This window comes from Lethenteron reissneri, chromosome 31 (genome assembly GCF_015708825.2).
Source record: "Lethenteron reissneri isolate LAM-NWPU_2019-01 chromosome 31, ASM1570882v1, whole genome shotgun sequence".
NCBI lineage: Eukaryota > Metazoa > Chordata > Hyperoartia > Petromyzontiformes > Petromyzontidae > Lethenteron > Lethenteron reissneri.
In genome coordinates this window covers 1,654,163-1,671,702 of record NC_083809.1, presented here as the reverse complement: position 1 = coordinate 1,671,702, position 17,540 = coordinate 1,654,163, and the positions used below count along the sequence as shown (strand labels likewise).

At 44.5% G+C, this 17,540-nt stretch overlaps 1 protein-coding gene across 2 annotated transcripts; it reads left to right on the top strand.

Annotated features, from left to right (window-relative positions):
• Positions 1 to 208: 208 nt before the first annotated feature.
• ZNF830 (zinc finger protein 830) lies at positions 209 to 10,126 on the top strand. 2 transcript variants are annotated; one of them, XM_061563252.1, is made up of 10 exons: positions 209 to 494; positions 1,613 to 1,712; positions 2,286 to 2,361; positions 3,149 to 3,191; positions 3,372 to 3,577; positions 5,454 to 5,550; positions 6,776 to 6,839; positions 8,147 to 8,227; positions 8,877 to 8,953; positions 9,786 to 10,126. In XM_061563252.1, the coding sequence occupies exons 1-10, from the start codon at positions 307 to 309 to the stop codon at positions 9,952 to 9,954; spliced, it is 1,101 nt and encodes a 366-aa protein (XP_061419236.1). In that variant the 5' UTR covers positions 209 to 306; the 3' UTR covers positions 9,955 to 10,126. The 2 variants fall into 2 exon arrangements, with proteins under 2 accessions (XP_061419236.1, XP_061419235.1); XM_061563251.1 differs by having other exon boundaries at positions 211 to 494; positions 3,372 to 3,580.
• The last annotated feature ends 7,414 nt before the right edge of the window (positions 10,127 to 17,540 follow it).

Here is a 17,540-nt window from a genome sequence, read left to right as displayed (position 1 = left end):
ACTCCCTCGCCTGGTGTACAGGTCTGTGTCTCTCTCTCATCATCACGGTGGCTAGGAGATGTTAACTCCCTCGCCTGGTGTACAGGAGTTCGCTGGTTCGACACAGACCCTGACGCCTGCTGCTGCTGCTGTGTATTTAGAGTGTTGAGTGTCTAAAGCGACGATCTTCAATCAGGGACAGGGGGCGGGGCTGCCCCCGTCTAAATGCGCGTGACGTCATCGCCCGTCCCTGAGCAAGATGGCGGCGGCGTCGTCGTCGTGACCGCGCGGGCTTGAGGCGGCAGCGAGGAGGCGACGCGAGCGACGATGGCGCCTCCGGTGAAGACGAAGAAGGCGGCGGCGGCGGCTTTGACAGGGAAGACGACGGGAACGAAGCAGCCGGTGAAGCAGCCGGTGAAGCAGGAGGACCTGAGGCGACTCATGCGGGAGAAGCAGCGGGAGAAGCAGCGCTCGGCGGCCGCCGTCACCAAGCGCATCGACTCCCCGCTCGCCAGATATCCTCCGCCTGTCGTTGTTGTCGTTGTCTTCATGGCGACGTTGAGGGCAGGACGTGGTCACCACGCCGCCTGTCGTTGTTGTTGTCTTAATGGCGACGTTGAGGGCAGGACGTGGTCACCACGCCGCCTGTCGTTGTTGTTGTCGTCGTCTTCATGGCGACGTTGAGGGCAGGACGTGGTCACCACGCCGCCTGTCGTTGTTGTTGTTGTCTTCATGGCGACGTCGTGGGCAGGACGTGGTCACCACTCCGCCTGTTGTTGTTGTTGACTGTCTTGGCCATACTTCACCGCGCTGGTGCTAAGGGGCTGTTGGGAGGGTTGGAGGCAGTGATTGGTCAAGGTGACCACCGAGTCACGTCTATTGCGAGTCAATGTGTATTGATGAAAGTACAAAGATAACACTGAATATAACAATGTCAGGAACCTCGTGATAGCCGTAATACAACGTGGATCGCCCTGGCAGCGGTGCGCATCGCGTACGACATGAAACGCGAAGTGTCACCACCGCAGGCGGTCCACTGCGCTGTGGCTCTACTCGCATTCTAAACACGCGTGACCATCGTATGTAAACATACATGGTTAACTCACGTCACATGACACACAGGCGGGCAGGACATCACGTAGATGCATGACAGTACAGTCCACAGGCCTTTTAACGAGCTCACTGCCATGGAAAGGCAATAAATAGTCGTCTGCTGGACTGAAACACATTTATATGTGGAGACAGAATAGGGTTATCCTTATATATAATTTTTTGGCGTGCATTGAGTTTGCAAATATGAAGCAATAATGCATCAATTCTAGATTTGAAGCTTTCGTGACTGCAAGGATTCATACTCTTAGGTTTTTTTCGGTAAAGTCACATAGGTAAAAATAAATAATAATAGAAATAAAATTATTGAAAATAATGCATCACTGTATTACGAAGGTAGCTTTGCGTTAAGAAGAATGCATTATTGAAATGTTTCATAACAGGAAGTGATATGAGTAAGGCAGTGATGTGCATGAACAAAGTGTGTAGGTCTCTGTATCCGTGTGCACACAGCGCATGGTTTTGCTGCGATGTTCTGTGTTGAGTCGATGAAATGTGATTCCTTGACGTGGACGCTAATCACGTACAACAGCCTGGGCCACCTTTACTGCGTCGTTTGCAACATTCCAATCAAGAGCGAGCTGCTCTGGCAGACGCACATCTTGGGAAAGCTGCACAAGGAGGTGAGGAGTCCATTGATCATCTCTTTGGTTTATCGTTAGCTTCATGTCACTTGGAGGTGCCAACCTTCGACTGTTTGTATTGTTTATTTGCATTAAAAAAACAAGCGAAAGACTGTGCAAATAAAAAAGGCGTGCAGGTGTGGATGTGGAAACCCAAGAGGGCTTCTATGAAAACCACGACAAAAAAAGATAATATATATACAACACTGAGTGATCAATCAGTTAAATAAAGCATAATGATTACAATTAAACATGTTAAACTCATTGTTCAGTAAACAGACGCGTGCAAAGATGAAACCATAACTGTTTTCACAGATCAGTGCCAGATTAAACATACACGTACATGCGTCGGACTGTTGACTAAGGTGATGTAAAGTGTAGAGGTTTTTTCTGTTGACTTTTTGAAAAGTAAGGCGTTGTTTACCAGTATAGGAAATGAATCGTTTGCTCTTACAAGACCTTTATAATGCAGATATAATTTGATGTACCGGGTGATCTTGGCACACGTTAAATATCGCTTTGTGTTATCACAAGTGTTCTATTTGAGTGGTGACATTTCTGGCACTCGTTTAGAACATTGCCGATGCAAAGAAGAATTCAACAACACCTACAGTCGCCCAGCTTCCACAGAAAAGGAAGCAGCCCAGTGGTAAGGAATACTTTACAGCAAATGTTGTATTACTCATTCACAGCCCTCACATAGTTCTACTACAATATATGGCTGCCTGAAGTAAACTTGCATTTACAAATGATGTGCAACACGTGTGCCCCAAATTTGAATGCTCTACTCTTAGCCGGGCAGTGGTGGCGCCCGCCTGCTGTGATCCAGCACTGTGGAGGCGAGGGTTGGTGGTTCACACGAATGTTGTGAAACTCCCTCCCCGCGAGTGCCGAGGTGCCATCACCCCTGGCTTGCCGCAAGGCAGTACAGCAAAATACTTGAACATCTGTTCCGCCTGTGTGGGATATAGTGTTCCCTCCACGCATGCGTGGCTTATCTCCCAATGTGTTCTGATTTCCTCCCACGTATAAGTGTTCATTCATTAGCCGATAAATAATGTATAGAGGTTTTTTCGGTAAAGTCACGTAGGTAAATAAAATGACTTTACCGAAAAAACCTAAGAGTATGAATCTTTGCAGTCACGAAAGCTTCAAATCTAGAAATGTATAGAGGACCACAGTGTTTGGACAATTGTTGGTGCCGGCTTATCGAATGGCATCCATCCTGTTGGTCTGTGGTACCTCGTGCTCTTCAAATTATTCTCCGTCTTCCGGGAGTGAATTCATACTGTGCACATTACATGTTGATATTATTATTATTCATGTGATGCAGTGTATATGTTTTTTGTACGAAATTGCTTATTGGTTGCTGCTAGATGTGTCGCGCTGGCTTCCAGTATGTTCAACTTGAATTGTTCTTTTCTTGTTTCTTTTAGTCAATGATAATGTTGGTCAGACTTCTTCTTCACAAGCTGCTGGGTATGTTCCAAAAGTAGAATTTTGTGTTGTTGTTTTTTTAAATTGCCTGCAAATATGAAATCACATTTGAAATGCCCATTTGCTACATTTAATTGCAATTCAAGCAATTCCTACTTTAATTTAAAAAAGGTTGCTCATTGATCCAAAATCACGTATTCAGATTACCAATTTTGCTTTCAGGCTTTCGGGAAAATCTTTTGACAAGTCAGCGGCAGCTCCACTGTCAAAGAAGTCTTTGCTCATAGGAGGGTATGATGATGAAGACGATGATGATGACGATGACGACGATGACGATGATGAAGATGCAGTCAAAGAAGAATGCAAAGGGGAGGAAGATGGCAAAGCCACCAGCAACAACACAAATTCTACAGCCAGCAGCCTTCCAGGTGGTAAGTATCATATTCCATCACACATTTAAATAGTACGCGTACAGCCCGTTGTTAATATACTGCTGGATAAGGCCCTTCCCATACCATGCTTCCAGTTGTAGCTGTTTGATACTGGTAGGAACCTCCTGGTTACACCAGCCCACAGGGGATTATTGTGTCCGTCCGTCGTGCAGGGAGGAGCTGGGTGGGGTGGGGAGGGGCTAAGTGGGGAGGGTGGGGCTAGGTGGGGGGTGGGAGGGGTGTGGAGGGGCTGGTCACCCCGTGGTGCCCTTATAAAACTCAACGTTTAACCTACTCACGCCGGCTTGTGCCCACCCTCACAGTCGGGCATATTTGCGGAATACACCACGCCGCCGTTGACCCTGGCCATTGACCGAGCAACCCATCGTTCCTACCAGCTCCCTCCGCAGGAATGTGTTTGTAGTTTATACTTCCATATGGTCGTCAGTGTGGGTTGCTGAAGACGGAGGAGTAGAAGTCTGGGGGAACATTCAATTGCTGTACAGTAATAGACTTTGCAACACTGCCCTCTGCTACTCACAGCATACGTTTAAATTATAGTAATAACATGTACGAAACTAAAACTACACTTTATATAAATGACTAAAACTAAACTATTTTATGAGGTCAGGCCCACTGAGCTATACAGCACTTTTTCAGAAGCAACCTGGCCACAAATGATAGCACAACGAAGTGGCTTATCATGTGGACATTTATAGCAGCCAAATACTCTAAACGCATGTTTCTAAATTTGGAGGGAAAAACGGGAGGACCCAGAGAAAAATCCTCGTGACCACAGGCATCACGGTCGGGATCGAACCCATGCCCTCCTGCATACCACCGTGGCCTAACAGTATTTCTCTTGCAAGTAGCTCCTTAATTGAGTAAATTCCAAACAGTAAAACAATCTAAATGGAATTTTAAACAGCCTTTCCCACAACAGACATGCCCTTAACCGTAATCACTATGCACCGTGTAAGGCTTAGTAGCACCCTAGTTTGGCATACTGGAGTTGTTTTAGAACAGAAGGTGTTGGCATGTGCAATGTGTGATTTAAAGCTTTCGTGACTGCAGGGATTCATCTTCTTGGTTCTTTCGGTAAAGTCACGTAGAAGGGAAGTAATAAAATAATAAAAATAAAACATAATAAAACAATTCTCACGACGTTTCGGCCACAACGCAAGCAGCCGTCCTCAGGTGAAAACCAGGTCCGTCGAGGCGACAGAGTCTGAATGACATTCATGACATTCAGACTCTGTCTCAGACTCTGTCGCCTCGACGGACCTGGTTTTCACCTGAGGACGGCTGCTTGCGTTGTGGCCGAAACGTCGTGAGAATTGTTTTATTATGTTTTATTTTTATTATTTTATTACTTCCCTTCTACGTGACTTTACCGAAAGAACCAAGAAGATGTGCAATGTGTGTTGTTTTTTATTTGAAGACTTGATTATATTTTTAGCCTTTATATTTTATAAGACTTGGAGCAGCAGTGACCATGGGCAGTGACACATTTTGATGGACATTCTTTGCATAATACAGCAGGGGAAACTAGAAATCGTTGAACAACCATGTTTACGAGGTTAAATTACACAGACTTTGAATATATTACAGCTTAAATCCTGTTGACATTGCATTCTTCATTAAATAGTATTTAATGAATGTAATATTTAATGTTTACATGTACAAGTACTTACCAGTTATTGTCCATTGAAAAACAAACAATAGCACAAAGGCTTGCTGAAAGATAATTGTGCTGACTGCAATGATTCTTATCTTGAAAAAAATCATGCGATTCTCACTAAATGATGTCATTCTATGGCGTTTTTGTTGTTAAAATCTGCACGTTTTTCCTCCCATTGAATTACTTTTACAGGTTCGTTTCACTCTGGCGCTGCTGCACCACCACCTCCTGTGTCCCACTCGGGAACAATCACCAAGGCCGGAGAAACGGAGATGAAGGCTGAGAAGCCGTAAGTTTCCACACGGCACTCTGTGATTCATTTTAAAGGGTGTTGAGCGTTGTTAGATTGAAAGCGCATTAATTTATGTTAATTTTCATCTGTCTTCTCGTTTAAAAAACTAAACATGCATTCTGTTTAAAATTTTAGCGATAACCTGGGAATGTTTGGGTTAAAAGTTAAGCCAAGATTTTGGCAGTCGGATACCAAACATCTGTTCGTTTGTATTCAAATGGTGTAAATGACAACTTCAAAACAACCACTGCAACATCATTCTTAACGAAACATTTATCCCAGAGTGCTTTAACAACGATATGCATCTCATTAACAATGTGATAGTGATACATTTCTCATGGAATGATATTGGCCACGCGTTATAAATGCCTCCCGTTGTAATTCTTCAACACAGCAACAACACTGGTAAACAACGCTGGTAAGAAACAACTTTACAAACGAGCAGCGAACGATGTTCTTATCAACTTCGTATACAGTGCAGTTGATTGATGATTTAAGTGGTTGCACTTGACCAAAAATGCATTTATTTTGGTCACTGGTTTCTATAAAATTCTCACCCAGGTGGTAATTTTCAACCCAGCAAAGGGCTAATTGCAAAAGTGTTATGTTTTTCTTGGCATTACAGCTAAACTTCAGTTATACTTGGCCACAACTGATACAGATTTTGCGTAGTAAAATTCTGCATTCCTCCACTGAAATGCAATATTTAACAAACTTCCAGCGTGGACAATTCTTGCAGCAATCGTTCTTGGATTATTTTTCGAGGCTTGTTGCCCATGTAACAAATACCAGAGAAGGCTGGAGAATGTCTAGTGCCGCTGGGACATGCATTAATGTTTAGTGTTTCTAATCAGTTCACAACCGCGTGGTTGAGAATTATTTTGTTGACCTTTCTTGCTTAGGCAGTGGGGAATGTAGCAGTGTCAATCGCTTGGGGTTTTAAAGGCAAGAAAAAGAGATGAGGCTAGAAAACACTGAACCTTAATACAATTAGTTTGAACTACAGAATTTTAAGTCTGACTTAATTTAGTAATAAAGGTCAATTACAGTAAAAATATTCTACTTATGAAAAGTATTTCTGTTGCATGTTGCAACTGCAAAGTAAGTGCTGCGGAAAACGAGGGCAGGGCTGCTTTGTAATAATTAAATGTAATTTTTAGTGCAGAGGAAATTGCACGTGAATTGTTCATTTAACTTACCCTCCATTGCTTACGCGGCTTAGGAAAGAAAATACCGTTGAAGCATTACCAGAAGGGTTTTTTGATGACCCAGTGATGGATGCGAAGGTAAGTGCTGGAACATTTAATAAGCACATATACATTTCAGAGTTATTCTTGAATATGTAATGGTGCTTATGCGTATTATGGCCGCTGTATTCTGGACGTATCCGCGTGATTTTTAGGCAATGTAGGCTATTGAACGGTATTGTTTTTCTCATGAACCCAAGTGAAATTCAATGACCACTGCATCTGGTATCCATGAGAGGACACCAAAATAAGGATTGAATCTCAGAACTTTGTAGCTGCCAAGGGCAAGAGGTAATGGGCTCCACATGTGGATGAGACTGGTCATCCAGCAGTAGATGGACAAGCGACTCATTTGCATGCATAGTTTACACACACTTAAGCCAACTCAAGCAAATGTTGGATGTTACGTTTATGTTAATCTTTTGTACAGCTATGTGTAGATTCCATTTGATGTGTCACCATGACCCTCTTGCTTTGTGCGGTGTTCACAGCCCTCAATTTTTTGTTTCTCTTTTCAGAATAATAAATTACATTCCCTGTTCATACTATTGAATGTACTTATGCTGTACTGTTGGTAAAGTGCTGTTTTCAGAAGATTTATGTAACTCCTCTAAATACCTGCTTGGTTTTGTTAAGTCTGTCGCGGGCCTTGCACTGTTTTCATAGTTCCGTCCACTAACAGCAGGGGGGAGGGCTTGTGAGATGGGGGGGCGGTGAAACAAAATTCTGCACCCCCATGACTAAATGGATTCCTCCACAGTTTCATTGCTAACATATGGTCCTGTGTACACTTTTGGAATGCTGCACAGGTGTTGACATTAGACACGGATCATTTTCATTGTTTTGGAGGTTGCTTTATTTTGCTGTGTCTTAGGTCCACCTTTAGTTTGTTGAATCACACTAAGTTACATGTACATTTTTGGGAAGTCGGTATGTAACATAGCCAGAATTAATGTGTAAGCAAAATTCCAAGACCGTGCATGCAAAGAACAGTATAGTTTGTTCGTGAGTATGTCAAAGGCAACACTCCACTGCCATTACTCTCCATGTGTGTGTGTCAACAGCCGTAAAGCAATGGGAAAATGCGCTGACTTGCGGCGGGCTTTGTGTTCATGCTTTCCTAAACACTTTAAAACATGTTTATGATAAAATAATGTCGTCTCATTCCTTATCACAAGGTTCGTGTTTTGCTTTTTACATAAATGGATACGATTGTTCGCGTTGTGTGTCGCAGTTTGATAGAAGGCTGTGTCACTTTACATGGTCCCTTCTCCACGTCACTCTGCCGTTACTCCGCTTGCTTTGTGGCTGCCCCGGTGTGACGATGCTTTGTTCGTGTCTTGCAGGTACGGAAGGTAAATCTCCCCAAAGAGCAGATGGAGAAGGAGTGGGAAGAATTCCAGAAAGAGATGAGACAGCAGACCATGGTGAGGACTGCACCGCATGGTGTTACCAAGCGCCTGTTTGTGCACACTTGTGTCTATATGTGTGTCCTTCATGCGGCTAACAATGGTAGTGCGCATGATGGCGGTGTATGTTTTGTTGATGTACGTGTGCTTTTATATACAACTATAGTGTTGACATGAGTACTGTTGTTCCTATGCTCTTACAAGGATATCCTTTCCATCAAAATAAATGTTTACACTAAAAATGCAGGCACCTAATTCTTGGGAGCCAGGATTTCCGTCGTGCCCAAATTAGTGACGTGTGGATGATGCTGTTCGCCGGATGCCCTGGGGTTCTTTGCTGAAGGGCTCTGGCCCCTCAAAGGATGCCATCGGAATTGTCGGTGCTGCTCTGGCTGCCTCGGCTGTACCTGGGGCTCGTTGTTAGTTCTGGGCCTGCGGTTGTTTGTTCCCAGGCTGTGCCGTGGTGTTGCTCTCTCCTCTCTCCCATGTTTCCCTTCCCTGAGCCCCTCTTTTTGCCCTTCCATACAAATGTAATTTTTTGTTCTTCCATTTTTATCAAGTGTCTTTAAATGAGATTGCATTTAGACGCTATAGAAATGCCGTGTTAAGATTTCCCGGCTGCTCACGTCAGCGACATCACCCTGCGGCGACTGCTGTGCGCCCACAGGTGTCGGAGGCGCTGCAGGCGGAAGATGACGAGGAGGTCCGAGTGGAGCGGCAGATTAAGGAGATAGACGAGCAGATGTGAGTGCAAGCAAGCGCACGTTACGAACACCCAGGGTGCCTGTGTCTCTTGGCAATTGGGCTGGTGTGGTACTTACTAGGAAAAGGAGACATTATCATCCCCCCTTTTAAAATTGGCAACTACCTCGCCTGGTATTATACAGGAAGTTGTGGGTTTGATCCCGACCGTGACATCCTCTGTATATTTAGAGTTTGTATGTTCTCCCTATAGTCGTGTGTATTTTTCTCAGGGTTCTCCAGTTTTTCTCGCCACATTGAGAAACATGCATTTCGAGTATTTGGCTGGTTTAACAAAACTTCCCTGTGATAAGCCACTTTTGTTGAGTTATCATTTGTGGCCAAGTCGTTTATGAAAAAGAGCTACATAGCTCAGTGGGCCTTACCTGGTAAAATATAAACATTTTAAGAGCTTATCATTAATAGTGACTTAAAGCTTTCGTGACTGCAGGAATTCATACTATTTGGGTCTTTCGCTGAAGCCACGTCGATCGAAAAAATAATACAAAATAATACAAATAATAACAATATCACGACGTTTCGATCGCAAGCACAAACAATCGTCATCAGGTAAAAAATATAGTGGGAGAGCTGCTGAGGCTCTACCGAAAGACCCAAAGAATATAGTTTTAATAGTAACAATGGCAAAGTTAAGCTTTCAAACTTTTCTAAATGACATTTGAAGAGGCAGTTATCAAATGTCTATTGTGTATTTCTCACACCTTCCACCGTGGACATTGTGACCTGTAGTTGTGGTGGCTCGCTTGTGAGCTGCACCGCAGAAAAGTCTGACGATGTCTCCCCCTGCCCCTGTGCCCGCCGCTTTGTGCGCCAGCGAGTGCTACCGTCGCGTCGAGATGCTGCTCGACAAGCGCCACTCGCTCAAAGAGAAGCTCAAGGACACGCTGGCGGACCGGGACAATGTAGACGAAGAGGACGATGATGACGAGGAGCTACGGAACTTCTTGTCTGGTGATTGGAGGGCTAAAGGCACGTGGCTGTGATGTCCATGTGCAATTGCTGTACAATATTTCTGAGTTTGTGATATGATCTGTGTAAAGGACAGTTGCTCACCTGGTGTGTAGTATGGTTCATCTAAGAGATTACCTGCCCTTTTGATCATGTGTTTGTAACCATGTAAATAATAAAGTTGAAGAAATTGAATTTTGTAATCATCTTCTTTGTGCAAGTTTTTTTTCTTCCTTCATCGGTTTGCTTTGTGAGCGGTTATTTGTATTGTTATAATTACTGTTGTTCATGATATACCTATTATAATCACCCAGGAATGTCTGTCCTTAACGCTCGTGACGTCACTCCACATCGACCAGCCCCCCTCATTAATATGCATGCACAGGTGACGTCCTCCAAATGGACTCCCCCACCCCTTATTAATAATCTTGAGCGGGTGACGTCATTCCACATCGAACAGCCCCCCTCACTAATAATCATGAGCAGGTTATGTTCTCCAAATGGACCCCCCCTCTCAATAATCATGAGCAGGTGACGTCACTCCACATTATTCAGCCTCCCTCATTAATAATCATAAGGTGACTTCCTCCAAATGGACACCCCCCCTTCATAATAATTAGCAGCTGACGTCACTCCACATGGGGGGCCGAGGCGCCTCCTCCCCCCCTCCTCGGCGTCAACTCGCAACCCTCACTACAAAGGCAGAACCCTCACGTCACGCGATCTCCGTAACGCTATTGAGATATCAAAGTAAAAAGGACGTCGTGTCGAACAAGGGATTGTAACCTTAAAATTAAATAGGTCTGTGTCACCGCCAAAGTGCACACGCATTAATGCAATGAATATATCAAGTCGCGGTCTGCTTTTCACTTGCAAGTTTCAGATTTACTGCAATGCACCCGTCCTTGGACAACTGGCAAAAGGCGAGTGACTTAATACTTGTGGATCGCAACCCTGTGCTGATCAGCTAACATTCGGCCAACATTGCTCCGCTCCAGGGGTAAGACCTGGGCCAAAGTATGCGGCATGGCGATGCTCTGCAGTGGCCCATGGCCAGGACACGATTGACGCTGGCTATAAATAGCGTGCGTGCTGGGCGGTGCTGTGAACTCTCGCAGGAAGACTTGCTGCTCGTCGACTTTCATGTATTTATTTTTGTTCGTCCCATTTCGTTCACACTAACAGGATAACCGTTACTGGCGTAATTCCGTTTCGGAAGGGTAAGACTGATTATATCGTTAAAGAGACGTTACTTGGCAGAGTTGAGCCAGGTGTTTATATGTGCCTGCATGTGCGTTTTGTCAATATTTGTGTTCATATTCTTTGGGTCTTTCGGTAAAGTCACGTAGATAGGTTCAAAGAAAATAGCAAAAAACTATGACGTTTTGATCGCAACACAAGCGGTCGTCATCTGGAATTTATTATTTTTTTTCGAACCTATCTACGCTACTTTACCGAAACACCCAAAGAATATTAATTCCTGCAGACGCGAAAGCTTTTAAGTCAAGATTTAACATGTGTGTTATCAGTTCTTCAACTCAAAGATTAATTCACAAGGGTTTGTCTCATCTGCCCAATTGTGAAAAACATTTCTGTTGTTTAAAGCCAAGTGCCATTGATCGCCAGAGACTGTGTACGTCCGTTACAGTACACACAACTTTATTGTTGGATCCATGAGCTTATGAGTAAATTTTAGAAAGGTATCTGGGCATGCTGCAACACGAGCTTGCCACGCATAGGAGTTGTGACAGGGCTGATGCCACCTGTTGAGACAATATGGCAAATGATGGCCTATGACATTGCATTCTAGATACATGCCAGCAGATCTTTATGGGAAGCATTTCCAGAGCAAATGTGTTTTTAATATAAGAACTGAACGTGGAAACTTTATAGCCGTTTTTTTTTATCAAGGCCTCCCCACACCCTTTTGGCCATTGGTGGTTGCCCGTTGTACCTTACAGCGTGGGTCACTGCAGGTTTGTGCAGTGCTTAGAACCAAGCCCGGTTTGGATGTCACTCGCCATTGTTAGCAGTGACCATAAATTAAAGTTGGGTCACCAGGTTCACAGCGCAGTGTGCAGAAAAAACACCGTGCCACCGCTTCCCCCAAATGAAAATGTACGCATCTTTAACCTAACGCGTGCTTAATTATCGGGCGCATTGAGCATAGATGGTTTAATCGTTGACGCAGGTTGCACGATTGATCGTAGTCGGCATGAGCTTGCATATGAACGCGTGGTGGTTATTATAAACGACCGCAGAATGCCCCAACTCAGGTCAACAGAACGTTACTATTTGTAAATGTTTTTTGAATGAATTCCCTCGCGGGCCCGAGAAATTCCACTCCTACCGTTATTCATGCGTGTGTTGTTATATGGAAATCCATACAAAAACATTATCTGAGGCACTTATCTTAGTTGCATGATCCATCATATACAAGGGCTTTCTCCGGACACTCCTGTTTTCCTCCTAATGAAAACAAGAATACTCAGAAACCCTAAAAAAATATTTGTCTTAACATCCAAAACAGAACGAAATATGAAAATACTGAAAAAAATTAAAATACTGTCTTCAATATATTTTGAGTTACATTCAAATTGTGCTCTTGCTGTCATGTTGCGACACGTAAGTTTCAAATTGGATTTTTCGGAGGATACCGCTGGAAGATGGCATTACAGAACTGCCTGAGAGGCCACTTAAGTCGATTGCTTTATCCATATTAGGGGCCCACCTTTAATTTCCTGCGAATACTTCCCATTGCATGTCTAACTGACTTGGAATAGGCCAAATTAAGTGGAAAACTACATTGGATGCGATGTTTTTTTGGTGTGCAGTCATTGGGGAGCAGGCTGAGATGATTAACCTGCTACAGTTGAGAACCCGCTTTAATCACAGCCGGCTGCTCAGATTCAAACGGAGGCCCTCAGCAGTGGCAGCTCAGAGCTCCAACTCCGTGAGCCACCTTGGAAATCGGTGTCTTGAAGACTCGGTGAGGCTTTCCTCAACTTAATGGTATCGGAATGCAAATCCGACCGCCCTACGTGTAACTGCCCGTCGGTGACACGTTGGAATTCAGGCTCGGTGCTCCCAGCCTCCCAGTGTTGACGCGTTTCCATGTGAACTCCGAGATATGTGCCGCGTTGCAGGGTCAGGACACATGCGTGGGGAATGCGGTGCACGCGATCTCCTGGCCAAACCGGGCAACGGTTGTGCATCAGCGTAGACGCTAACAATCGACAAAGTCATCGTTATTCTAGAGTTCTAGACGTTGCCGGCTAGAATCCACGAACGAACGAAGAGAAGAATAAGACGTGGATTAAATGAAAGAGTCAATTGAGTGAAAACGATGACTGGAGAGCAGACATGGGCAGCTGTTGCTGGCGAAGTCAGATTTTCCACGCGTTGCAGGGACAGGAATGTGCGACTCCACACAACGAGGCTATTCACATCATCGCTTCCACTTCACGCCTGGGTCCTGGGACAAACTGCACGTGGACACTCGTGGCAAGACGCCCCTGGTTAAGGGAGAGGGCTGTGGCCAAAAATGTCGATTATTTTATAATCCAGGTTTCCCGTCACTTCGTGCGGGGTTCGGTTCGTGAGATTTCATGTCTGTGTGGTTAACCTCTTTTACCCGAAATTATCTCAATGAGGTTTGATTTTAGTCATGTGCCTGTGTGGTCGGACGTGGAACAACATTGTTGTGTGTACCGTACTCTCCTGTGTGCGCTGCTTGACAGGCATCTGTCTTGTGCGGTGCATTGTGGGTTGGGTGACAGCTACCCGATTTTGTTTTGTGTCCTTTTTTTATGCATCTCCGGCATAAAGTGACGGAAACCTGTATGCTGTGATCAGCCACTGCAGGAGGGCCTTCCCACGCCACCCAGGTCGTGGGAGTTATTTGACTGTACTTCCCCACAGGACGGCACGGTTTGATGAACTCAGGGAGCATAGAAGAACCGCACAACAATGGATTATTCTGCACTGTCCTTTGCTGCGGCTGTGCACTGCTTAGCCTTCTAGCCAATAACAACTTTTATCCCACTTAAGCATGGTGCAGGCCCAATCCTGCCTAGCGTCTGAGATTTGAAGTGGTTGGGTATACTTCAGGTGATTTGAAAAATATGATATGTATGCTTTAATATCTATTGCAAAAACAGTTGTATTATATAAGCTTTTATTAAGGAGTGGAAATCACGTTTTTGTATTCATGCGGAACACATTTCCCTCTGACAGTGGAATGCAGTGATTTCATGCCACTCTTCCCCCACTCCAGGGTTCACTGGATAGTTTGTTTTGAACATCGAGTTCCTTTAATAATGTTTAGTTTAAATCGATGTGTGCTAATTTTAGCAGTTGTATAAACAGATAACATATTGTAAATATGTTCGCAGGAATATTGGATTTTTTTACACACAGTGTTTGTGACTGTTTGCCGCTGGGGGAGTTTTATCAGGTGAAGCTGATGGGACGCAGGAAGGAGGAGAGAGTGTTATTTGGGGTTAAGCAAGGCTGGCCTGCGTAAGTGAGGGCCGAAATAATAATGTTGACAGCAGGACATGCTCCATAAGGAACTGGGGCGGCGTTTTTTCGTTTGACAATGGAAATCTCTTCCTATAAATCTCTGCAGTGTGTTGAGAGAGTGTGGCTTGACATTTCAAATTTTCCGGTTTGTCCGGAAAGTGCTTGTGTCATGGAATAGATGTCCAATTTGTTTAATGTACGATTAACTGAAAACAATAATATATAGCGCTGCTTTGGAAAAAGCCTAATCCCTGGGCTATGCGGGCAGCAGAAGTCACACGGCCACGACAAAAAAACAAGCTGATCCACAACCAAGTATGTGGGATGTCCGGTCAAAATGCTGATCTTAGGAATGACCGTTCCAACTCTAATCCAACGTCAACGCAGGCGTAAGCTGCTAGAAATGGTAGAATAATATGAATCCTTTTTATACTCCCGAAAGCATCAACTGAGTCAAGAATAATTTTCAGGAGGTGCTTGCTATGGATGTTTGGTGATGTATATTTAGAGCAGTGTTCTTCACTAATTTTCAGAGGGGGGGTGGGGGTGTGGGCACTTTCGCCGATAAGACATCATCAGTGTGAGGGCCGGCACACATTTGAAACCATTGGGGTTTGACAGCAGCACGATGATGGGGGGTGTTTTCAAATGTGTGTCTTATCCGGGGCCCACACGTCAGGGGCTACACTAAAGGCCACCAGGGGCAGCCGGTGGCCCGCGGGCCTTGCAATGAAGAACGCTGATTTAGAGGATTTCTATGTGTGGCAGGAACTCAACTATTACAACTTTTTTTTAATATTACGAGGTCAGGTCCACTGAGCTGTAGTGTATACCTCTTTTTTAAATCCTTTATATTAAGTTCGCTTGCTTGCTTGCTTAGGACCGTGCAAATCTTTCGGTCGTTTTTAAACCCATTTCCCGTGATCCAATCGAGCTGACATTTTCTACACAGACTCGTTGTGCGTGACAATTAATGTTCGTGAAATTTTTTTTCCAAAATTTTACAATTTTAGGACAAAAATATTATATTTAATTACCAATTGCTTAATGCTGTCATGCAATCATCTGACCCATAGGTGGCAGCCATCTCAAGCCAGAGGACGAGAGGACTCTAGCCGCCACGCATATAAAGGATTTATAGTGAAAAACTTTGTTTTTACGGGTTATACTTATTCAGAATCTCGGTGGTGCTGGCTCAGTGCTCCCACACAGCCACCTCGAGATGGTGAGAATCAGAGGAATTGCCCTTCACATTTGGGGCCGCCAAATTCTTTGACTAAGACGATATGTCACACCCTCGAGACAGAAGAGCCCAGAGCACCTCCATTTTTCAGAGTTGTAGCCCGAAAAAGGGCAAACATTTAGGAAAGTTTTTTTTTTATTTCTATATCACATTCCACACCAGCTCTTTATACATATATATATTTAAAAAGCCCAATTGTGCTCAAACTTTCACAATCTGTCAGGCCCGGTTCACAGTGAACACTGGACACATGGCCACGGTCACCATGGTCTTGTGCTCATTAAATGCCATGAGTACGTAGCACGCAGCAACGCCTTCTGGCCGGCCGCGAGAGTTACACTGGGTTCCCAGATGCCCCGCTGGACTTGAGCCAGGCTGACACCAGCAGCAATGCAGACTCCATGGAGGCATTGCGACCACGCCCCAGCCTATAACAGTGCTTCTAATTGTATGGCAGGCATGTGGCCGGACGCAGCACTATGCTAAAACAAACACGCGATCGCTTAAATAATGGCAGCAACAACGCACGTAACACGCTGAATTGGTGATATTGTTTTCTAAAGTCACGTTGAGTTATATATATATATAAAAAGTGACTTTACAGTTGACGGATATTAAACTAAATGTAGTTACTGTGTAAAGTTCAGGGGCAAAGGCGCAAGCTACTGCTGTCGGAAAGGCCTCTACGGGAAGGAACAATTGTGAAGCCCTCCTAGGAGGTGTTTGGCCTACGCTTCCATGCTGGTCTCACGTTTTGGAGGCGGTGGGACTACCCACAGTTTACCACAACGCATTCGAACTGTCCATCGGCAATCTGGTGCACTCATTTATACTGCTGGGTGGACAGAGGCAGAGGGATTGTTAAGACTTTCCCCTGGATTGGAAGCCCAGTGTGTGTCCGTTCACACCACGGCAGCATGCAAAGTAAGGAGCAGATTTCGATTTAAAGCTTTCGTGACTGCAGGGATTCATCTTCTTGGTTATTTCGGTAAAGTCACGTAGAAGGGAAATAATAAAATAATAAAAATATAACATTATAAAATACAATTCTCACGACGTTTCGACCACAACGCAAGCAGCCGTCCTCAGGTGAAGAACAGGTCTGTCGGAAAGACAGTGTCTGAAATTATTTTATTATTTCCTTTCTACGTGACTTTACCGAAAGAACCAAGAAGATATAGAGCAGATGTGTAGTTTTATATGATGACATACTTCACACTTTACCAAACATGAAAGTTTTGAACTTCATATACCAGACGAAAGAAGTTTAGGCTCTTTTTTTTCTGACATCGGTCGGAACTTTAAAAACGTCCTCCCAAGCGAATGTTTTTCGAGTCACTCTGAGAGACATAGATGGAAAGTTTCTTGCGAAAAATCGCGCGGGTGTGAGACATCGCAGCGGCGAATGTGGTCGGGGAGGGGCGTTGGGCAGCGCGCTTCACAAAAAAACAGCTCAGCTGCTTTAAAAAACATTGCTGGGCACACGCATGCTGTTGAGAGCCATGTGGGACCCACCCCAGCCTTAAGGATGCTGCTTGCCTTAGCAGCGCCAGCAGCAAGTGAAGCCCAAAACGGCACGTGCGTTTCAAGTTTTCATTCATTATCACCAGCGGCCTTTGGCAAATCGGGCTCGTGTGCACGACCTTGGATGTATTGTTGATTCACAATACTGTGAGCTGGTGGTGACTTTTGGAAGGCATTCATCCAGCAGTGGATGGATCATGGATGGCCGTGATGATGATTAACCAAAGCTTTCGTGACTGCAGGGATTCATCTTCTTGGTTCTTTCTTTCGGTAAAGTCACGTAGAAGGGAAATAATAAAAATAAAACGTAATAAAATAATTGGTGAGAAT